Source organism: Pteronotus mesoamericanus, unplaced genomic scaffold, assembly GCF_021234165.1.
Source record: "Pteronotus mesoamericanus isolate MK-2021 breed Mesoamerican mustached bat unplaced genomic scaffold, CSHL_Meso_final scaffold_36, whole genome shotgun sequence".
NCBI classification, from domain to species: domain Eukaryota; kingdom Metazoa; phylum Chordata; class Mammalia; order Chiroptera; family Mormoopidae; genus Pteronotus; species Pteronotus mesoamericanus.
This window is the reverse complement of record NW_026555313.1, coordinates 21,301,308-21,324,851: the sequence shown is the minus strand read 5'-3', so window position 1 is coordinate 21,324,851 and position 23,544 is coordinate 21,301,308. Positions and strand designations below refer to the sequence as shown.

Genomic DNA, 23,544 nt, shown 5'->3' with positions numbered 1-23,544 from the left:
CTCATGGTCACAACAGCGCTTGCTGCATAATGTGTTGAATTAGTAGATCGATGGACAAACGGAAGAAATGTGATTGCGCCCACGGAAGGTTGTAAAGTAGGCCCCGGAAGCACGCACATTCTCAAGCCTGTGAATGCGCTTATTTGTCAGCCTCCGCAGTTTCAAACGCCACCCGCCAACTTCCGGTTCTGGCCCCACCTCTCCCACCGCAACTGTAGAGAATTTTGTCCCCAGCGCGGAGCCGTCGCTCCGCCCTTGCCGCTGCCATGGCGGCAGCTCCGCCACTCTCCAAGGCCGAGTATCTGAAGCGTTACTTGTCTAGGGCAGATGCCGGCGTCCACGGGGGCTCCGAGTCCATGCTCAAGCGTCGCAAAAAGCGGCTTAAGCCTGGCGGTGCCGGCGGCAAGGGGTGAGTTGGGCCTGGCGGCGGCTCGTCCCCCCTCACCTCTCCAACGCCTCCCTCGGCCCTCGGCTCTTCCTCATACACACGGTTCGGCCTCGCTCTCCTGCGGGCTCGTTGGAGCCTGCTGGAGCCCAGACCCTGCACAGACCCCGTGCAGACCGCGCTCGCGCTCCTGGGCACTGTCGTCTTCTGTTCAAGCTAGGCTGTAACCTGCATTACTCGTTTCTCGCCTTTGCAGCCTTTAGTTTGCTCCCGTAGAGAATGAACATTGTGTTGAGAATAATGGTGGAGCTAATTGAAAGCCTCTGTGTCTGGGTATTTAGGGCACAGAACCTGCCTGTGGGGTTCTGTCCCCAGGACTCTGGTCTTGAGTCAGGGTAAAAGGTGTAAACCAACTGGTTCCTTATGATCACTATTTTCCTTTTAATTACCAACAAACCATCCTTTAAATAATCAAGTGTAGAATATGCTGGGGATTAACATATACTTACCTGGAATTCATCTTTACAACTTTACCATAATATAGCCTATCAACAGCTATACCCTAAAGATTACCCTAAAGATACAGGGTAAAAGCTGTAAACTAACTGGTTCCTATTTCACTTCAGGTTACTTAGTACTACTACTACTACTACTTACTACTACTACTACTGCTAACAGTAACTAACATCTATACAGTTCTTGTCATATGCTTGGCACTATTCTAGGTATTTTAGACATGACTTATTTAAACTTTACACTACTACCGACGCTTGAAGTAAGTGTATGAGGGCATAGTGGATTAGAATGGACACGAAATCGAATATGACTGGTGTCCTTTTAAGAAGAGAGAAATTTGGATACAGAAACTGCCATAGAGGGAAAACAGCTTTGTGAAGGTGGAGGCTGAGATTAGACTGGCTGCAAGGTATGCCTGGGGCTGCCAGAAGTTGAAAGAATTAAGGAAAGGTTGTACTCTAGAGCTCAGTGGGCAATTGCCTTACAGATATTTTGCAATTTCGGACTTCAAGCCTCCAGAACTGTGAGAGACATTTCTGTTGTTTTAAGCCACTCTCTTTGCCCTAGGAAACTAATTTACTCAGTAAAGTAAAATATTCCAAAGTGATCCATTTTCTTTCCTGGTTAGGTTCTTGCCTTATTCTTGCCCTGTGTCTTCCTGCCCCTCTGACTTGTGTGGATTCTTTGGAAGCAGGGCCATGTAGTGAACATATCTGGAGCTTTGGAGCATCACTGATCAGAGTTTGAGTCCTAGCTATGCCACTTTATGATCCGTGTGACTTTGGGCAAGATATTTTTATCGTCTAAGCCTTAGTTTTCTTTATAAAGAGAGTAATACTGAGTGATGTCACATATTAAATGGTGGTGGTTGTGATTAGAGATGTATAAAGTGATGTTGGCTTTTCAGATAATAACTTCACATCATGGCAGTTATTTACAATCATTCATCGTTTATCTATATAACAAACATTTATTGAATACTTCTTATGCCAGTTACTGCAGGGTATTGACGATACCACTGAATGAGAAAGTCACATACCCTACTCTGATGGGCTTATAGTTTAATGAGGATACAAGCTTTAAACAGCTAATTATTCAACTAATTAATTTATGTCCTTTGTGATACGTGCAGTGAAAGTATTCCAAGAATGTATAACAGGGGTTCTTAGATGGGGGAGTTAAGGAAGAGTAGTTAGGAAGGTGTGCTCATGGAAGTTAGATATGTGTGTATGCTAGGATCCTAAGAGTGAGTAAGAGTTTCCCAGTAGAGAATGAGAAGAGTAAGTTAGGCAGAGGGGAAGGAGCTGAGTATGTGAAAACTGATGTGGTAGACCATGTAGGATTTGTGGGATTTTGAGTTTTATCCTAAAACCAATAGATAAGTGTTCATAAGCTGTCATCTAAGAATGTTGCCCTGGCCGGTGTGGCTCAGTGGGCTGAGCGCTGGCCTGCAAACCGAAATGTCAAGGGTTCAACTCACAGTCAGGGCATGTGCCTGAGTTGCGAGCCAGATCCCCAGTTGGCATATAAGAGGCAGCTGATTGATGTTTCTCTCACACATCACTGTTTCTCTCCCTCCCTTCCCCCCTCTCTAAAAGTAAATAAAATCTTAAACAAATAAGAATATAAATCCTTTTTGATCTTTTTTTTTCATATTTAGAATGCGCATTGTGGATGATGATGTGAGCTGGACATCTATCTCCACCACTAAGCCAGAAAAAGAGGAAGAGGAAGATGATGGAGATTTGCCTGTGGTATGTATCTTTTGAGGCTGTGAGGACTTTGAAATTCAAGCCTTTCAGTCTTCCACTGCAGGGTAGATTAGTAAGAGGGTAAATTGAGGACACAGAATACTTTCAAAGAGCTCTTTTAAAATAGTCTTCTTTGATGATGCCTATACACTATCTTCTTTGTTTTGAAGGGGCCCATCAAAATAGAAAAGGGAACTAATCGTAGAGAGAGGCAGGAGTCACCAACATCAGTGACAGAGCTATGATTAGACTTAGCCAGATTCGATTTTTTGGAAGCTATATTAAAAACGATGATTAGGTTCAATTGTAGGGAACTTTCTCTTTGTTTCTTTTATTCATTGATTCAACTAAACTTTAAAATTTGTATACTCTTGTCTAAGTGATAGAGATATGTTGATTAATAGAGCATCGTATCTGTATTCTGGAGGCCATACCCTAAAATGGCAGACTGAATTTCAAATTATTTCAGCAATATGATAAATATTGGAGCTATATTATGTATCAAGTGCTATTAAAGCATAGGGAAAGTAGCACACCTTTTATTCCCTTGGTAAATCCCATGAAGGATGTAAATATCTGACATGAGTTTTGAAGGATAAAAAGCCAGGTAGGCTAAAGTATAGGCAAATAGTCTAGCATTGGTATAGTCATGGAATCTTTGCTGAGAACAAATGAGAAACAGGTGAAAAGGAGAGCTGTTGATAGGCTATATTATGGTAAAGTTGTAAAGATGAATTCCAGGTGAGTATAGGTTAATCCCCAGCATATTCTGCACTTGATTATTTAAAGGATGGTTTGTTGGTAATTAAAAGGAAAATAGTGATCATAAGGAACCAGTTAGTTTCAGTCAGAATCACTTAAACCAAATTAATGTTTACAACATTTGTTTTAAAGCAGTATAACAAATGTAAAGCAGTATTCTTATAGAATATTTAGGAATTTTAAGAAACTTTAAAGTTTTAAAAAGAGTATAATAGTCACACTGTGACTATCCAGAGGTAACAACTCCTAACATTTGGATGGATATCTTTTTAATTCATAAATTTTACATACTTTTATTGTATTTATTCTTTTCAAAAATGTTGTCAGGGTTACAGCTCCTGAAACCAGGCTGGGCGTTTCCCAACAGTACTGTAGAAATAGTTTTTGAGCCTGCTCTTTCACTTAATAATACATTGTGAATACTTTTGTACGACTTCAAAATATTCTTTGAGAATGTGATTTTTAATGGTTGTGTAGTAGTTCAGTATACATATTAATTTAAAATGTTTTAATCGTTGGATTGTTTCCTGACCTAAAATATCAAAATGCTTTGATAAAATCTTGTACATAAATCATTGTAGGAATCCATTATTTCTTTATTCCCATGAAGTGAAATTATGGTCCTTTTGAGCGATAGTCCCATATTGCTTTTCAAAAGGTGGTACCAGTTTATACTCCTGGTAACCACCTCAGTGTAAAAACTGGTATCAGAATGTCAGTTTTTCCATTTCTTCATCAATACTTGAAGTTATTAACAACAACAAAACCCATGGCAAACCTATGCCAGCTTGGCAGGTGAACAATGGTATCCAGTGTCTGAAAAATAGTGAAATAAATAAGTTTTCATGTGTTTGTTGGGCATCTAGTTTATGAATTTCTTTGTATTTTGTCCATTTTTAATGGGGATTTCAATTTTTTCCATTGATTAGATATTTATACAGTAAGTATATTGTCTGTTTTATGTGTCATAGGTATATTTTATCATTTGCCTTTTTATTTGTAATAGTTTTGGCATTTAAAAATTGTAATTTTTACGTGGTCCTCTATTAATTTTTCTTTATAATACTGTCTTTTGCTCCTATGATGGCCCCAAAACCAAAATAAGAGAGGCTTTAGCCCCACTGCCCTCTACACTGATTAAAACAGATCTTAGTCATTGAATGCATTTTTATTACTGCAGAACCATCACCACCACCAGTAATAATGACAAAATAACTAGGACAACCACAATGGCAGTAGCAGAAAAGAATAATAGGTATAATTTACTGAGCATTTACCATGTACAAGTACTGCTACGCTCATATGGATTATCTCATTGAGTCCTGATAGCAGTCCTTTGAAACCTACTTTTACAAATGAGGAAATTGAAGCTTAGAGAAAATAACTTGCCAAAGATTAGACAAATACCAACTGGTACAGCGGTGGATTTAGATCTCAGTTCACCGTGTTCACCTTGCTTGAAAGCCTGTGTCTTTAATGTCCACTGAGATGTCTCAAAACTAGGCTATATGAGGAATGATGGTAGGCTCTTGGGAGAAGATAAATAGAAAGGAATTATGGCCTGGGTTTGATTTCCAGTTCTGCCACTTGCTACTTTGTGACACTGATAAAGTTACATAATTTATGAGAGTCATAGCTGCCCTTTAGTAGTGTTGAACTTTTTTTTTGCAGGGCTATGGTGAGGATTGAGTGAGATAGTAAAGTCCAAAACACAGTGCCTTGCACATAGTTGCCACTCTGACTAGAATTTATTAACACCAGCCATCTTTGAAAGTCTGTTATGTGGAAGGAGGATCAGTTGTCAGACGTCAGAACTATGGTCAATGAAAAGAAATTACAGGAAGGTAGATACCGGTCCAATGAAACTAAGAACTTTGTAGCACTGCCCTCAAAATGTAGTGGGCTGCCTTTTAACATAATGAGTTCCTTGTTAGTGAATTGATTCCCTGACAGGGAGGGACTGGGTAAGTAGTCATTTATCAAGGATACTATAAAGAAGATTCCACATCTGTTTGGGAGTTTGGATGATATGAAATGTGGTTTTCTCTCTTGAAGATTCTATGATTCCGTGTACATCTTCATGACTTATTTTGGTTGGGTTAAAGAATACCTATCATTGTGACTACCTATAACAAGAAAAGTTTTATAAGGAACCCAAAGCCCTTGATGAGTGAGAGGCATCACAAGGAGCCTGCTAGTGTTTTCACTTTGAATGCAATATGATAAAGAGGTAAAAGTAAAATGGTAAAGGAAATTTAGTTTTTATCTTGAAAGTGGCAGTAATGTCCCTGGCAAGTTGATAAAAAGGCTTGTAGTGAATGAAATTAACCTTTGGAGGGAAATTGATTAGTCAGACAAAGATCTAGAATTAAACGATCCAGTGACAGTCAGATGTTTATGGAGTAAACATAACTGAGGACCACTACATCTCTCTTCATGGCTGTTTTGGGTCTCTATGTGCCATGTGCATTAGGAATGGGAATGGTTATAACTTCAGATCCTTGAGACAACAGTGCGCCTTGGCTGTATCCTGTGTGTTTCCTCAACATAGTGTCCTCACTGCCACAGGTGGCTGAATTTGTGGATGAAAGACCAGAAGAGGTAAAGCAGATGGAAACCTTTCGTTCCAGTGCCAAATGGAAGCTTCTGGGAGGTGGGTTCAAATAGTAGATAAATCTAAATTTCCCATCTGGGAAATTTCCCATAGGGGAAGCCATTTTTCTTTTCTATACTTTTTATTGAGGAATGCATAGTTTGTTTTAATTTGTCATTGATCCTGAAAAATACAGTACAAAGTAGAATTCAGAACTTTTTCAGAGGTAGTAAGACATGGGAACTGAAAGAGCAGGTATCCCACTTTTTCTTATATTTTGGTATGAGGTTTACTGAGGTGAGGAAGTGAATCATTTTGAGAGCCTTTCAGCACCCATTCTTCTCTGGCCCAGAATAGGTGAGCACTGAGTATACAGGCAAGACTTTGGAGGAGTTGACAAGTATCTGAGGAACAGAGTTTGAAGACTTTAACAACTTCTGTCATCTCTCTGAATGAAGCAACTCATGTATGGATCAAGGACCAATGTTTTCTGTCCTTTGTATTAGTAAAGCTTTATTTGTTCTTCTCTTAAATATTGGAATTTTCAGTGCATTATCCTCCACATGCCCATTCTACACCATCTCCCTAAGCCAATAATTTAATTCCCTATTTAACAAAATTTTTAGCTCTGGAGTTAGACAAAGGGCATTTGTCTGTCATGCCTGAGCAGAGATGAGACCAAGTCTTATTTACCTTGCTATTCCTCTAGCCTGGCATAAGGAAGTGCCATTGATAAATATTTGTTGACTTGTTGAATTGCTAAAAGGTATTTGATTCTTGTAGCCTACTGGTCCTTGGTAAATCATCACTTGAGTCTTAGAAATCATTTCCTCTTTTTTAACAACATAGTAGCCGTTTTTTGTTTCTTTTTTTAAACTGTGGGACACAGACTAAGAAATAGCCCCAGTGAGCCACAGCCCTGGATGCAGCAGTCGTTCGAGCTCTCTGTGGCCAGTGGAAGTGTGTTGTCTTTTTATCCCTTGTGTTCATTCCTTCATAAATGAGTATCTTGCTCCTTGATAGTTGTTTAACTCTAGTTTATCCTTAATGCTAATTCCTTTTTCACACATGAATGATTGAAGAGTTAACTGCTAAACAGGATGTGTTATACACTGTGCCTTCAGGTTAATTATCCTGCAGTTCTGATTTGAAAAATATTGAACAGCAAAAGTGATAGTTGACTGTAGGTTAGTGATTATTATTTTCTCAGTTAATTTTCAGTGTATTATTTTTATGTTTTATGAATGAAAACTTTACTAGTATTCTTTCATTAGAATCCTGTTTTACTCTATTTTTAAAAAATTTTTCAATTACAGCTGACATTCAATATTATATTTGTTTCAGGTGTACAACATGGTGGTTAGACTGTTTTAATCATCATTTCCTGCCTTATCCTGTAGTAGTGTTTTGGTCTTTTCCATGATCCCTTTTTTAGAGACAGTCTTTTGGTCTCCATATGTGTAGGTCTAGGAAGTAAAACACACAAAACATGTACACACACACACACACACACACACACACGCAAGTAATTCTTTTTGTTTTGCCTCATTCTTACTGCTCCATCCTCATTTGTTGCTGGAAATATCCTTACTGATCTCTGACCCTTTCTTTCTTTTTAATAAAATCTTGGAATTTATCAACCTTGTGGATTAGAATACTGTCAGGTCTCCTACAGTTATCAGTACTGTTCTCTGAGGGGGTGGATTCTAATTAGACCTATTCTCCAAAGTAAAGGAATTGAATTGGTTTAATTCATCCATTTAACAAGTATTCATTGGGTCCTACCCTGCTTTTATTTGTATTTGGGCCGTAGATCTCAATGATAAGTAACCAGAGGGAAAGGAGAAACTAGATTTTGGAAATGTCCTTAGTTGCTACATTCTTTCTCCTGTGCTTTTGAAAATTGAAAGTTTCAAACTCTTTCTTCAACTACATTTTTTTTTTGATGATACTAGAAATTTATTAAGTTGTGTACTTTAAATGAGTGAGTTGTATGTTATTTGAATTATGTCAATCTGGTAGCAGAAATAAATGAGACAATTAGGGAAATAATGAAGATGGACAGGATAGGAGAGATGATGACTTTTAGTTTTTTAGAATTACTGTTAATTTTTTATGTGAGGTAGTGGTATTGAGGTTATATTTATGAAAGAAATGTTAACTTGTAGAAATACTATATTTATGGATGAAATAATTTAAAAATTACTCTCATGACCCCAAAGCATCACTCTACTTTAATGCCACCCCACTCTTAAAACCAAATTCCTTCTCCAAATTACCTGTCTCCCCTCTCTCCATTGCTGATCTCACCATTCTTTTTTGAACCCATTCCAATAAGGCTTTCATTCTCACTGCTCCAGGGTTACGGCCAGTGGTCGCTTGTAGCCCTTTGTCAATTGAATTGGTTGCTTCTCCTGATTTCCTTTCCTGGTTTCCTCTTATTTCAGTGGCTGCTCTCTCTGTCTCTGTTTCATTACCATCTCAATCCCTAAATGCTTGAGTGTTCCAAGGATTCTTATATAACTTTTTAAAATTTCCATATACATTGAATATCTAGGTGATCTCATGGCATTAAATACTCTCTCTGTGCTGATGTCTCCCAAATTTATATATCCAGCCTTTAATCTGACTTTAAATCTGAATTCCAGGCTCATATACCTGTCTTCTTGATATTCCATGTGTTAATTTAATAGGCATTTCACACTTAACATCTCCAAAATTAAATTTATCTCTTCCCATTCTTTACAGTCTTTCCCATTTTAGTAAATGGCAACTCCATTCTTTAAATGGCTCAGGCCAAAATCCTGGAGTCTCCCTAGCTCTCTTCTTTTTCCAACCCCCTACATCAATTACTTCACACCCTGTGTACCATCTTATCTGAATATATATAGATACCTCACTCCTGGCTTGCACTTTCCCTTAGCCACCCCCACCATTTCTCACTTGGAGGATTGCAGCAGCCTCCTAAGTCACCCTTCTTTTGCTCCCCTACAATCTATTGTCAAAATAGAAGCTAAAGTGATTCTTTAAAAGTAGTAGTCAAATCATCTCACTTCTTTCCTCAAAACCTTTCAATAGCTTCCCTTCTCACTAAGTCCTCACAATGCCTTGAGTCCCTACACAGTTTGGCATCCTGTTGCCTATGACCTCCAATTTCCCACTTTTCCCCTCCTATACTCTGCTTCTACCATCCTAGCTTCTGTTCTAGAGTATTCAACTATATATCTTTAAAGAGTACATATGAACTCAAGTCCAATGGATCTGGGATTGGATATATACTCCACCAGTTATTAGCAGTATGACTGGCAAATTACTTAATCTTTCTGGGTATCAACTTTCTTATCTATAACATGGGGATAATATTTATCTCCTAGGCTTGTGAGAATGAAATGAGGTAATCTATATAAAATATTGGCATGCAGTAGGGCATCAGTAAATGCTGATCCTTTTTTTCTTGTGATCTCTCCACCTCTAATAAGGATCACAGTGGCATGGATTAAATAGTGGACAGTATTCATTTTGCTGTGGCACAGGTTTAATTAACTTGTCTTTTCAAAGGAGAGTGAATACAAACTGTAAGTTACCTAGGCTAAATTTCAGTAGGAGCTTCTGACTGGGAACTCTGCACAAATAAAGTTTTGGGAAGTGTGTTAGGTTGGGAGTCAGAAGACTGGGGTTCTAGTCTGTCTCTTCATCTTGGAGCTGTGATCTTAGGTAAAAACCATTCAGCTCCTTGGAACCTCTATTTTCATGATTGTAAACCAAGATGCCTGCCCTGCTTGCCTTACAAGGTATAATATGAGAAATGTATTTAAAATGCTTTGCAAATTTGTGACTTGTTAGGCAAATAAAAGGGATTATTTTTAAGATATTTCTAGGTGCTGGTTTGCTGCCCCTAAGAAAAGGAGCTATGCAAAGTAGCTTTGGGCTTTCTGAGTAGTTTCGAGATGTAGGCTGCCTGGGCATCTTTTGAAACTTTATGTACGGATGGCGAACACAGCATTGTGGGAATCTGACTCTGCCATTTGTGTTTAGGCCAAAATGAGGATCTGCCTTCACTCAGACATTTCCATCATGACTGCCCAGATTCATCTCCTCCAAGGAGGGTCCGTCATGACACCCCGGATCCTTCTCCTCCTAGGAGGGTCCGTCACGACACCCCAGATCCTTCTCCTCCTAGGAGGGTCTGTCACGACACCCCGGATCCTTCTCCTCCTAGGAGGGTCCGTCACGACACCCCGGATCCTTCTCCTCCTAGGAGGGTCCGTCACGACACCCCAGATCCTTCTCCTCCTAGAAGGGTCCGACAGGACACCCCGGATCCTTCTCCTCCTAGGAGGGTTCGTCATGATACTCCAGATTCTTCTCCCCCTCGAAGGCCCCGGCATGGTTCACCGGATCCCTCTGCTCTCAGGAAGCATTATCGTCCTTCAGGTGTATCTCCTAGGAGGGTCCATTACGGTTCCTCAGATCTCTCTCCCCGCAGAAGGGCCTGCAACAGTTCCCCTGACACTTCTCAACCTAAAAGGACTCTTGATTCCTTGGATTCATCGCAGCTTAGGAGGGCCCATCATGACAACCCTGATTTGGCACCTGATGTTCCTCATTCACTGCCTAGAACCAAAAGCAGTAAAGCCCTAGAAAAAGCCTCTAGCAAAAGCTCTCCACATTGGAAAGGGCCAGGACCCTCTCATCCCTCAGTCCTGAAGAACAGCAAATATGAATATGACTTGGACCTCTCTCCTCCACGAAAAAAGCAAGCAAAATTCCATTTCAGAAATAAAGAGCATGATTCTAAAGGTGAGCATTGATTATCCATGTGAGCAACTTACTCTCCAGGTGCTTTATTTTGGATCTTACTTGCTTTGTTAGGTATTTATGTCTTTAGAAATGAAAATGGAGTTTCTTTGGGCATGTTTTAAAAATTATAGGGAAATGTTAAGGAGTGGACTCATAGGGAGTGAGAGGTAAATATTTACAGTAGGAGGGAAAGAGTTTTTTTTTGTTTTGTTTTTTAATCCTTACCCGAGAATGTATTTATTGATTTTTTTAGAGAGAGAGGAAGATGGGGGGCGGGGGGAGGAGGGAAAGACGGACAGACAGACATCAGTTGGTTGCCTCCCATACTTGCCCCAAATGGGGATCAAACCTCCAACCTAGGTATGTGCCCTGACCTGGGATTGAATCCTCAGCCTTTTGGTGTATGGGATGATGTTCCAAGCAACTGAGCCACCGGGCCAGGGCAGGAAGAAATTTTTATATATCCTTTGTTTATCCTCCCCACCCCATGTAAAAGTACTATGTTTGTTGTAGAAGCTTCAGAATGTCTAGAAATATATAAAGAAGCAGAGAAAAGGTCACACAAAATTATGTCATTCAGAAGCAATCTCTGTTAATGTTGTAGCCAGGGTTCTTTTAGTCTTTTCTCTATTCATTTTGATGTTGTTGAGCTCTCTCTCTATGTATTATCTATATATTACATGTATCATCTTGCCTGTTTTTTTCACTTTCTTCTCCATGTCATAAAAAACATCTCTTTGTTAACATAATTTTTATTGGTGGTGTATTACATAATTTTACATAACCATTTTCCTAATACTGCATATTTTAGGTTATTTCTAAATTTTGCTTTAGTACTATAATGAACATCTGTGTACATAAACTGTTGTCCATTCTCGATTATTTCCTTCTCTACTACTAGATAGATTTCTTGGAAATGAAATATGTTTCCTAAGAAACTAAATAGAAATTGATTTACCAGAATAGAGGGTTGTGTGTTTAATGATCACTGGTACATACTGCCGATGGCTTTTTTGGGAGGTAATTTGTGATTTTTATGTCTACATTTTGGGCCTGTGTGGTGAAATTTTTTTTACTATATCTTTTGTCCCTAGTTACTATTTTAATTTTTAAATTCAAATACATTGTTATCCTTTAGTCTGAGGACTTCAGAATATATTATAGGTAGTTTTAACTTTTACCACACCACTAATATCTCAGTACAGGTTATTTTGCCTATTCTGTGTGTGGATGAATATACAAAGATGAATACGTTGCCATCTCATACACTAATCACAGTCACTAGTAATTTGGGAATAGAACCTCATATTCTGCCTATTGGTTTTAAAAATTGTCTCTGACTTTGCTTTTCTCCGATGTCATCTGTACTTGTGTTTAGGTTAGTGATACAGGAGGACTAAATGAATGTTGAACATTAATCTGGTAAGTTCTTTTTTAAGATTCTGACAAGCAGATTAAAGTCTTTGTTCTTTAATTCCTAGGCTTTTCACCCAGCCATAGAAAGTTTCATACAAGCTCTTCACCTAGAAGACATCAGAGTCACACGTTGGACTCTTCTTCCTACCCAAGTGACAGTCGGAAAGCCTCTGATTCAGATCTTTCTCCTCCACGGAATAAACAAAGGTCAGGGCAGCAGGATTCCGATTCAGATCTGTCACCTCCACGTAATAGACCTAGACACCAGAGCTCTGATTCTGACCTCTCTCCACCAAGGAGGAAACAGAGGGCCAAATCTTCTGATTCCGATCTCTCTCCACCTCGCAGGACTCAGCCTTTGGGAACAAAGGTAGGAATTTTCAGGACCCATATTTTCCTCTTACAGTGACTCCTATCTTCCAGCTCTATACAAGCCCCAGAGATCCAAGCCAGAGGAGGAGAAGGTAGATCTTGGTGGTATATAGTAAATCTAGTTCAAAGAACCTCTAAGGATCTTTCTTTTTCTCTGAAGGCAGGACTACCTATAACCCAGTCCAGATGAACTTGCAGATACTAGAGTCCCTAAGTAGCTTCTGCCTTTGGCTCATCTTATTTCCATAAATCTCACTTTATTTCTTTTCTGTTTTCTTGTTTTTTAATTGTTCAAGTACCGTCGTCTCCATTTTCCTGTCACCACTTTCCCCCACCGTACCCACCCAGCCCCTTAACCCTACCCACCTTTGGCTTTGTCCATGTGCCCTTTATATATGTTCCTTGATGCTTCCCTTCTTTCCCCATTATCCCCCTCCTCCCTCCCCTCTTGTTACTACTGTCAGTTTGTTCTTTATTTCAATATCTCTGGTTATATTTTTCTTGCTTGCTTGTTTTGTTGATTAGGTTCCACTTATAGGTGAGATCATATGGTACCTGTCTTTCACCACCTGGCTTATTTCACTTAGCATAATGCTCTGCAGTTCCATCCATGCTGTTGCGAAGGATAGGAGCTCCTTCTCTCTTTCTGCTGCATAGTATTCCATTTTAATAGGTCTAGGAAAACTTTCTATTTTCTTAGGCATCAACTGAGAACTGTAGTTTACAGAGTGGAGTTAGGGACGCAAAGCTTGTGTCAAACGTAGCACATAATCGAATCCTTTTTCCACTTTATCTCTGGAATTTGAGCAAGATACATCATCTCTGTAAGCCTCAGCTTCTTCATTGGTAAAATGTGGATAATAGTATGTACTTCATAAGGTTTTTGTGAAAATTAAATGAGTTGGTGTAAGTGAAACTTTCAGCACAGTGCCTGGGACAAAGTAAGCATTCCGTGCAAGCTTATTATTGTTCTTATTGTTATAAATTGGAGTGCAGGTCACTGTATTCAGAGCTTAAAGAGTGGCACTTAAAATATAAAACTACTTTGAGAAATCATATCATCTGGTAAGTCAGTGTTTTGTTTTATTTGATGTCTATGATGAAGACTGAGTTAGGGGGAAAAAAATCCACGTGAACCCTGAGTAATTGTGTTGTAAAGAGCACTAGTACTAGTAGAAGAATCTTATTCTAGTGAGTTGGTGAAGAAAGAGAATGACAGAACCTGTGAAGTGTACATCCTCCTCCAACAGAGACTTTTTTATATAAGTGTCCCCTGTAGCCCATGAGGTCCTGCCTGGCGGGATAGACTAGCCTGTTCCTAACCCAGGAAGTGGGCTTCCTCTCTTGAGGATCACAAAGTAAAAGGGCTATGTTTCTGCTGGACCCCTTGACATTTTATGTATCTATTTAGTCCATGGACAGTTTATTATTGATCAAGATTTAGGGCATGGCTCAAGTATATCTGGATATACTCTTACGTTCTATTTGTAGGTTGGTTTATTATCTAGATACAAGGTGGAGTTAGGTAAAAAGTTTTTATTTGGTCATATCTTTTCATTATCCTGAAATATATCCACAATTTAAGGATCTTAGGTTTGAGTTTGTATTTTAAATGGAGTATTTTATCAGTGTGGGTTTTTACTGGAGGGCTTAGCCTAATGGGTGTCCAGCCTTTGTGTCTCTGGGCCACACTGGAAGAAGAAGAGTTGTCTTGGGCCACACATAAATACGCAAACACTAATGAAAACTGATGAGCAAAAAAAAAAAAAAAAAAGGTTTTAAGTAAATTTACGATTTTGTGTTGGGCTGCATTCATAGCCATCCTGGGCCACATGGGACCGGCAGGCCGTTAGGTTTGAGTTCGTATTTAAAATGGAATATTTTATCAGTGTGGGTCTCTACTGGAGGGTGTGGAGCTTGATACAGGTTTCTGGTCAAGTGGCCTGAGAGTGAGTCCTCATGTGTGCAGTTTATATGCTGAAAAATCAGAAATACAGATGCTTAGCCTGCTCTTTCATATCTTCTTAGTTTGTGTGTTTGTTTACTCCTAAATTTGATAGTACTATTAATTTTCCATCAAATTCAATTTTATTTCTTTTCTATTTTGTGAATCCTGTGGCTAATAATAAGAATACAAAGTTAGAGTTTTTGATTTGGTTATTGCTAATCTTCAGACAAAAATGCACTTAACTGCATGTATCCATAGAGCCTACTGCTGCCTTGTCTCATTAATGTTGGATGCTCCCTTTTCCATTGCATAGGCTGCACACATGTATTCTGGGGCTAAAACTGGGTTGGTGTTAACTGACATACAGCGAGAGCAGCAGGAACTCAAGAAACGGGACCAAGAAACCATGGCATTTGAAGGTAAAACTGTGAAAGTGCAGAGATCAATTGAGGTTCATGTAGCTTTGCTTTTCTTTTTTAAATGCAGCTCATTGTACTTGATATTTTAAGCTTTTAATCGCTATCAAATTTCAGCTCTGGTTTTATGCATTATTTTAACTTCTCAGTGGGTCCAAGTGGTTCTTTTCCTTGAAATATATTAGTTTTCAGCATCATCACCAACGTGCACTTAGGTATTACTAGGAACTACTTGTAGCTGCAGCAGTTCTTATTTAGTATCAGAATCCCAACTGGTTGATTACAGTTATTAAAATATTATTTCTGATTTTGATACCTGATGTTTATCTTTAAAAGCATAATTTTCCTTTGCAGCTGAATTCCAACATGCTGAAACCGTATTTCGAGATAAGTCTGGTCGTAAGAGGGATTTGAAACTGGAACGTTTAGAGCAAAGGAGAAAAGCAGAGAAGGACTCAGAGAGAGACGAGCTGTACGCCCAATGGGGAAAAGGGTAAGGAAACCACTGAAAGGTAAAACAAGGCTTCAGTGACTGGAGGGAGGTATTTCTCTACTCTTCTGACCAGTTAGTGTATGTTGTCTTTAACACTGTTTTCAGGAATTGGAAACTCATGGTGTTCAGTCTCCTTTCTAAATACTGATACACTCTCCACTGCTAGTTGGTATTCTAGGAATTATTTACCCTTTTCAATATTTGGCCCAGGCTGCTAGAAAGAGGAGGTTCTCCAAATGTAGTGGTGTGGCTCATGTTAGTGTAAAAGTAGAAATGCTAAACTCTATAGCAGATACTCTTGGTTCTTTTTGCCCAGGCTTGTCCAGAGCCGGCAGCAGCAACAAAATGTGGAGGATGCAATAAAGGAAATGCAAAAGCCTCTGGCTCGCTATATTGATGATGAAGATCTGGATCGGATGCTGAGAGAACAAGAAAGAGAGGGGGACCCCATGGCCAACTTTATCAAGAAGAATAAGGCCAAGGAGAACAAGAATAAGAAAGGTGAGCCATCTGGAAATCATCAGGGATGGAGATGACTTAGGTGATGAGAGAATCATTAGGGTGATGATACATAGCTATGTGCAAAGAAGGCTTTCCCATTGAATCCTAGATTCCTTGTCTTTGGGAGTTCAGGTTCAACTTAATAGAGATTTCTGTGTAATATTATTTTCCCCCACTGGCATCTACCTCTGAATTGAATTGCATAGATAACCGACTTGTTTTCTCTTTCTTCTCTCATTAGTGAGACCTCGCTACAGTGGCCCAGCACCTCCTCCCAACAGATTCAATATCTGGCCTGGATATCGCTGGGATGGAGTGGATAGGTAAGCCTGAATATTTCCTATACTTTTGTTTTTTCTTCCATCTGACTCTAACCTCTAACTGCAAATCACTACACTCTGCCTCATCCTCTGCTCTAATGGCAAGGTTAATGATTTGCAGTTTGCCTGCTTCTATTTCTGAGGTCCTCAAATCCCATTTCCCATGCTTAGAACACTCCTCCTCCTGTATTCCTTTTCAAAGCTTAAAAAGCTCTGGACAGAGAACTCAGGTGGTCCAGATATTACCCTTTGTTTTTGAAATTGGTCACTTTTAATAATATTTTCTAAGGTTTAGGGGATGAGTCACGGGTGGTAGTCCGGAGCCTTCTGTATGTTGTATCTAAAATGTAGACCTTGAACCATCTCTTCACTGTCTTAGGAGTGAGTTGCTTGTAATACCTCAGTGACGCCTACCACCTTATCTTTTCACCTGCCTGCATCTGAACCCATATGTGCTAACTTCCTGTCTGTTACCATGGATGAACTCTGTGTGCTCCTATCCAAATCAGTCCCTCTACTTAAGTGTTGGATCCTTGTCTCCTTTTTTCTACTAAAAGACATTGTTGTTCAACCATCCAATACAATGATTCTCAAACTTTTTGATCCCAAGACCCTTTTTACACTCTTAAAAATTATTGAAGACCTCGAAAAACTTTTGTTTGTGTTGGTTATATCTATTAATATTTTAATATTTACCACATTAAAAAATTAAACTGAGAAATTTAAAAAGCATTTATTCACTAAAAAATAATGAGGCCATTACATTATTTGCAAAGAAAAATAATTATATTTTTCAAACAAAAAATAGAAGAATGGGATTAGTTTAGATTTTTAAAAATGATTTTTTTTTTTATTTCTAGAGAGAGGGGAAGGGAGGGAGAGAGAGAGGAGAGAAACATCAGTGTGAGAGGGAAACGTTGATTTGTTGCCTCTTGCGTGTGCTCCCACCTGGGACCAAACCCTCAATGCAGGCATGTGCCCTGACTGGGAATTGAACAACCAGCAACCCCTCACTTTGCAGGATGACGCCCAGTCAACTGAGCTGCACCAGTCAGGGCAAGGAATTGGTTTACATTTTGAAAATCTCATTCACCTGTGGCTTAATAGTAGACCGGATTCTGTATTTAGTCTGTTGCAATATCTTTAGTTGAAGAATAGGAAGAAAATAGAGCCTTATACAGAGGTAGTTAGAAAACGAGAGTGTGTTATATTTTTTGATACTGCACAAAAACCTCAGTTTCTCAAAGGTTATTTGTAATGTGAAATTTAAAACTATATCAAGCCCTTACTGGTGTGGCTTAGTTGGTTGGGCATCATCCCACACAATGAAAGGTTACGTGTTCAGTTCCTGGTTGAAGCACATGCTTGGGTTGAAGGCCAGGTCCCTGTTTGGGGTGCGTGTAAGAGACAACTGATTGATATTTCTCTCACACATTGATGTTTCTTTCCCTCTCTTTCTCCCTCTCCGCCTCCCCCTCTCTTCCAAAATAAATAAATAAATCTTTAAAAAATTATATTTATTTTGGTTTTAATATATATTTTATTGATTACGCTATTACAGTTGTCCCATGTTTTCCTCTCCTTTATTCCCCTCCACCTGCACTACCCCACCCCCCAACATTCCCTCCCTCCCCCTCTTAGTTCATGTCCATGGGTTATACGTATAAGTTCTTTGGCTTCTCCATTTCCTATACTATTCTTAACTACCCCCTGCCTATTTGGTACCTACTATTTATGCTTCTTATTCCCTGTACCTTTCCCCCTTTCTCCCCCCACCCCTGTTTTACTGTTCATAGTTTTTGATCTTTTTCTTTTTCTTAGATAAGTCCCTTTAACATTTCATATAATAAGGGCTTGGTGATGATGAACTCCTTTAACTTGACCTTATCTGGGAAGCACTTTATCTGCCCCTCCATTCTTAATGAGAGCTTTGCTGGATAGAGGAATCTTGGATGTAAGTCCTTGCTTTTCATGACTTTGAAAACTAGCCAGCCCCTTTTTGCCTGCAAGGTTTCTTTTGAGAAATTGGCTGTTAGTCTTATGGGGAACTTCTTTGTAGGTAACTGTCTCCTTTGCTCTTGCTGCTTTTAAGAGTCTCTCCTTACTTTAATCTTGGGTAACTTAATGATGATGTGCCTTGGTGTGTGCTTCCTTGGGTCCAACTTCTTTGGGACTCTCTGGGCTTCCTGGATCTCCTGGAAGTCTATTTCCTTAGCCAGATTGGGGAAGTTCTCCTTCATTATTTGTTAAAATAAGTTTTCAATTTCTTGCTCTTCCTTTTCTTTTGGCACCCCTATGATTTGGATGTTGGTACGTTTAAATTTGTCCCAGAGGTTCCTAAGCCTCCCTTCACTTTTTTGAATTCTTGTTTCTTCATTCTGTTCTCTTTGAATGTTTATCTCTTCCTTGTCCCACTCATTGATTTGAGTCCTCATTTCCTTCCCTGTATTGTTGGTTCCCTGTATATTTTCCTTTATTTCACTTCGCGTAGCCTTCACTTTTTCCTCTGTTTTGTGACCATATGCAACCAATTCCATGAGCATCCAGATTACCAGTGTTTTCAACTGTGCATCTGATAGGTTGGCTATCTCTTTTTCCCCTAGTTCTATTTTTGGAGCTTTGATCTGTCCTTTCATTTAGGCCATATTTCTTTGTCTCTGTGCGCCTGTTACATTGGAATGGGTGGAGCCTTAGGTATTTGTGAGAGCGGGGGCAACCCAGGTTGCTGAGTTGTACCCGCTGTCTTTGGGGGAGGGGTACAAGAGGAAACAGTGCCACGTGCTCTGTTCCACTGGCTTTCAGTCACTTCCCCCACAAGCAAATTGGGCCCTTCTGGTGCTTATTCCCAGGCGGGGGGTTTGCGTACATTCTAGGACCCTGTGGGTCTCTCCAATGGACTCTCCTGTGAGGCTGGGAGTTTCTCCTGCCACCACAACCCCCACAGCTTTTTACCTCCAGAGGTTTTGAGGCTTTCTTTTCCTGCACTGGAACCCTAATTGCGCAGTCTGTCTTGCTCCCCAGGTGTTCCCCTGGTTTATCCGTATGCAAATTGGGACCACTTTGTTTGTCAGCTGCTGCTTTGCCTTGTGTCCACTCCGCCCTGGCTGCCTGTCTCTGCCCTTCCTACCAGCCTGGATGAATGTTTCTCCTTTAACTCCTTGGTTGTCAGACTTCCATACTGTTCGATTTTCTGGCAGTTCTGGTTATCTGTTGTTTTAAATTTGTTCTTTTGGTTGTGCGAGGAAGCAAAGTGTATCTACCTATGCCTCCATCTTGGCCGGAAGTCTTTTTAAATCTTTAAAAAATTTAAAACTATAACTCTGGCTGGTGTGGTTCAGTGGATTGAGTGCCGGCCTGTGAACCAAAGGGTTGCCTGTTGGAGTCCCAGTCAGGGCACAAGCCTGGGTTGCAGGCCAGGTCCCCAGTTAGGGGGCCCGTGAGAGGCAACCACATGTTGATGTTTCTCTCCCTCTATTTTTCCCTCCCTACCCCTCTCTCTAAAAATTAAGTAAATAAAATCCTAAAAAAAAAATTAAAACTATATCAAAAAAACTTTAATACTGTTAAATTAAAATCCATTAGGGTTCCCTCCACGCTAACTTTGGGATGGAGATTTCACCCCTCCATGATTTTATAACATCGTGCACTGGTCATTTGGAAAATACTTTTGCTGGTTTTTCAGACCTTCCAAATATTGGCATACATCATTATACAATATCAAATAATCATTTGTTAACATTGCCTCTGATTTCATCACAAAAATCTTTAAATAATAGAAAGCTAAATAGTTCATGGTGGCAAATACAGATTTTTCAAAATTCTTATTTACACTTGAAAGTTCAAATTTATCATTGGCAACATTATCAAGTTTTTGTGTTTGAAGAAAAGCACAATAGCTTTTATGTAGATTCCATAAAATTTTGTACTAACAGGATCATGTCCTGTGTGAATAGTTTTACATCTTCCTTCCCAACACTTATCCTTTTTGTTTCTCTTTCTTGTCTTACTGCACTAGCTAGAACTTCCAGTGCAGATGTAGAATAAAAGTAGTAAGATCCTTGTTCCTAATCTTAGAAAAAAATATTGCATTGTTCCTAATCTTAAAAGGAGAACATTCCATTTTTTACTATTAAATATATTTTAAGTTGTAGCTTTTTTATTGGTTCCCTTTATTGAGTTAAGAAAGTTCCTTTCTATTCCTAGTTTGCTGAGGCTTTTTTTCAGGAATGTAGGTTGGATTTTGTTTAAAACAACTTCTAGTTTTTCTTTTGGTTCATTCTTTGATTTATGAGTTACTTAGGAGGGCATGTTTAATTCGAAATATTCAAACTTTTCTAGATATCTCACTGTTACTGAGTTCTGATTTAATTCCACTAAGGTCGGAGAATATGCTCTGTAGTATTTTGATCTTTTGAAATTTGTTAAGACATGTTTTATGGCCCAAAAACACTTTACCTTGGTGAGTAGTCCATTTGCGCTTAAAGGATGTGTATTCTGCAGTTCTTTTGCGCAGTGTTTTGAAAACTTTTTTTTTTTTAAATAAAATGTTTGTTTTGGAATAATTTTACATTTATGGAAAATTTGCATTAAGAATTCCCATACATTCGCTTAATTTCATTACCATTCATTTCATCACCATGGTGCGTTTATCAAGACTAAGAAACCAACATTGGTATGTTGTTATTAATGTACCCGATTTTATTTGGATTTCACCAGGTTTTCCATAAATATCTTTTTTCTGTCTAAGGATCCAGTCCAGGATACCACATTGCATTTAGTTATCAGGTCTCTTTAGTCTCCTCTCATCGATCTTCTTCTCAGTCTTTGCTTATTGTAACCTTCTTAGTTTTTGGAGTGTGGTCAGGTATTTTGTAGAATGTCCCTCAAATTGGGTTTTTCTGATGTTTTTCTCATGGTTAGACTGAGGTTATGGGGTTTTGGAAAAATACCATGGTGGTGGAGTACCCTTTTCATCACATTATTTTAGTGGGTATATCACATCAATAGTGATGTTAACCTCAGTCACATGGTTAAGGTAATGTTTGCTGGGTTTCTCCACTTTAAAGTTACGACTTTCCCCCTTCTGTACTCTGTTCTGTGGAAGTGAGTAACTTGAGTTCAGCTTACATTCCAAAGAGGACCAGTGGGGTGATAGCTACTTACATTATTTGGACTTTTTCTGTAAGGCAGAGTTTTCATTTTCCCATTTATACAATCATTTATTTATATTGATATGGGCTCATGTATATTTTATACTTTGGATTGTAATCCAGTAGTACGTTAATTTATTTTTTAATTTAAATTGTTCCATTCTTTAGCCACTAAGAATTGGGAATTCTTTGAGGTGTCCCTTTCACATGCCTCCATTTTATTTTTGAGTACTTTGTTTTTGATAATGTAAGATGCTCCAGGCTCATCTTCTATTTTCCCAGTCCCAACCCTAGAATCAGCCATTTCTCCAAGGAGCCCTGGCTGCTTTTGTGGAGAGCAGTGTAAGAAACCAAGATCTGACTGCTAGAAGTGCTTGATGTTGCTGGTTGTCATTGCTTCTAGGCCCTCTTAGCAGACAAAGCTAGGTAATGCATGTATAGTAATCTTCATATACCCATATATCTCTATTTCTGTATCTATCCATCTGTATGTATCTGTGTGTACATACACTCTCTCTCTCCCTCCCTCTCTCTCTCTCTCTCTCTCTCTCTATGAGTTCATACTGATTTAACTAACTCGAATCAAGTAATACCTTTCCTTCTTGCTTATCCAGAAGTTCCCTCTCCAACATTTAGAAATCTGGCACTCCCCATCTACCCTTCATTTTGCTCGTCCCAAAATACCTGTAAAATAGTTTCAGAATTTAAAAATTCAGAAATGAGAAACAAATTTACCAACTGGAGTACGCCATTTGTGTGCATTTCCTTTTGTTATTTCCCTTATAGTTTAGTCAAAATACCATTTTCAACATAAAGGGTCATCTCCCTGTTCCCTGCTCCCTCCACTGCTGTTATGCCATACATTTGTAATATAGGTAGATTCATTTGTCATAGCCTTCATTCTCTTCCTGGTGTCTCCTGACATTCTGGGTGATTTTTGTTCTTTTGTAGTTTGCTTATATTGATGTTTACTCTTTATGATGGTGTATAGTTCTTTGAGGTTTGACAAATGCAGAGTCATTCATCTAGTACTCCAGTACTATATCGAACAGATCCATCATCCTAAAATTTTTCATGTAAGTCCCTTTTAGTCAGCTGTACCCCTTCCACCAGTCCCTTGTAATCATTGCTCTTTTTCTGTGCCTATGGTTTTTTCTTTTCCAGAATGTCATGTGAATGGAATCAAACAACATGTAGCCTATTAGTCTAACTTCCTGCAAAATGCATTTAAGATTTATTAATGTTCTTGCATGGATCAGTGCTTTATTCCTTTTTACCCTTGAGCGGTATTCCATTGTATGGACATATTACAGATATCTTGGTTACTCCTAATTTTTAGCGATTGTGAATAAAGTTGCAATAAACATTTGTGTGTAGGTTTTTATGTAGACATAGTTTTCAGTTTACTCATAAATACTCAGCAATTGCAGGATTGTATGGTGAGACAATGTTTAACTGTATAAGAAACTGCCACATGTCCTCAAAAGTGGCTTTACAGCAAAGAATGGGGATTCCTATTATCCATATCCTTGCCATCATTAGTATTGCCAGTGTTTTGGATTTTAGGTGTGTAAGTTAGTATTCAATTTTAATTGCTCTATTATCTTTTTAGTTTTACCTCTCTGCATTTTGGTTTTGGTGTTTGCTCTAAGGATCACAATACATATCTTATGGACAATGTAAGTTACAAGATGTAACTTATCAAGTCTACTGAGGGTTATAATTGTACTATTACACATAAAATACAAGAATCCTACAACATTGTAGTTCTTACCCTCTGTTCTTATGCTACTGTTGTCATAGCTATTATATTAAAAAATGGTATAAAGTACCATAATACGGTTCTACAATTTTTACTTTTCAGTTACATTTTTTAAAGAAACTAAGAAAACAAAAGGAAATACTCTTTAGGTGTTAATATTTACTCACATATTTATCATTTCTGGTGTTCTTCCTTGTTTCCTAAAGAACTTCTTTTAACATTTCTTCAGTGCAGGTCTAGTGGCAACAAATTTTCTCAATTTTTGTTGATAGGAAAATGTCTGTGTCATCTTTATATTTTTAAAGTGTGACTTAGGAAGTAATTATAGGCTCACAAGAAGTTGAAAAAATATTGCAGTG

The 23,544-nt window shown here is 38.7% G+C and overlaps 1 protein-coding gene across 1 annotated transcript in view; it reads left to right on the top strand.

Annotated features, from left to right (window-relative positions):
• Nucleotides 1–223: 223 nt before the first annotated feature.
• Nucleotides 224–23,544, top strand: part of BUD13 (BUD13 homolog) — a 31,878-nt gene continuing 8,557 nt past the window's right edge. The window contains exons 1-9 of the mRNA XM_054592287.1: nt 224–409; nt 2,562–2,655; nt 5,983–6,067; nt 10,043–10,807; nt 12,289–12,593; nt 14,857–14,962; nt 15,314–15,452; nt 15,769–15,953; nt 16,195–16,276. Coding sequence (XP_054448262.1) covers nt 267–409; nt 2,562–2,655; nt 5,983–6,067; nt 10,043–10,807; nt 12,289–12,593; nt 14,857–14,962; nt 15,314–15,452; nt 15,769–15,953; nt 16,195–16,276 — 1,904 coding nt within the window. The 5' untranslated portion in view covers nt 224–266. The remainder of the gene's footprint in view (nt 410–2,561; nt 2,656–5,982; nt 6,068–10,042; nt 10,808–12,288; nt 12,594–14,856; nt 14,963–15,313; nt 15,453–15,768; nt 15,954–16,194; nt 16,277–23,544) is intronic.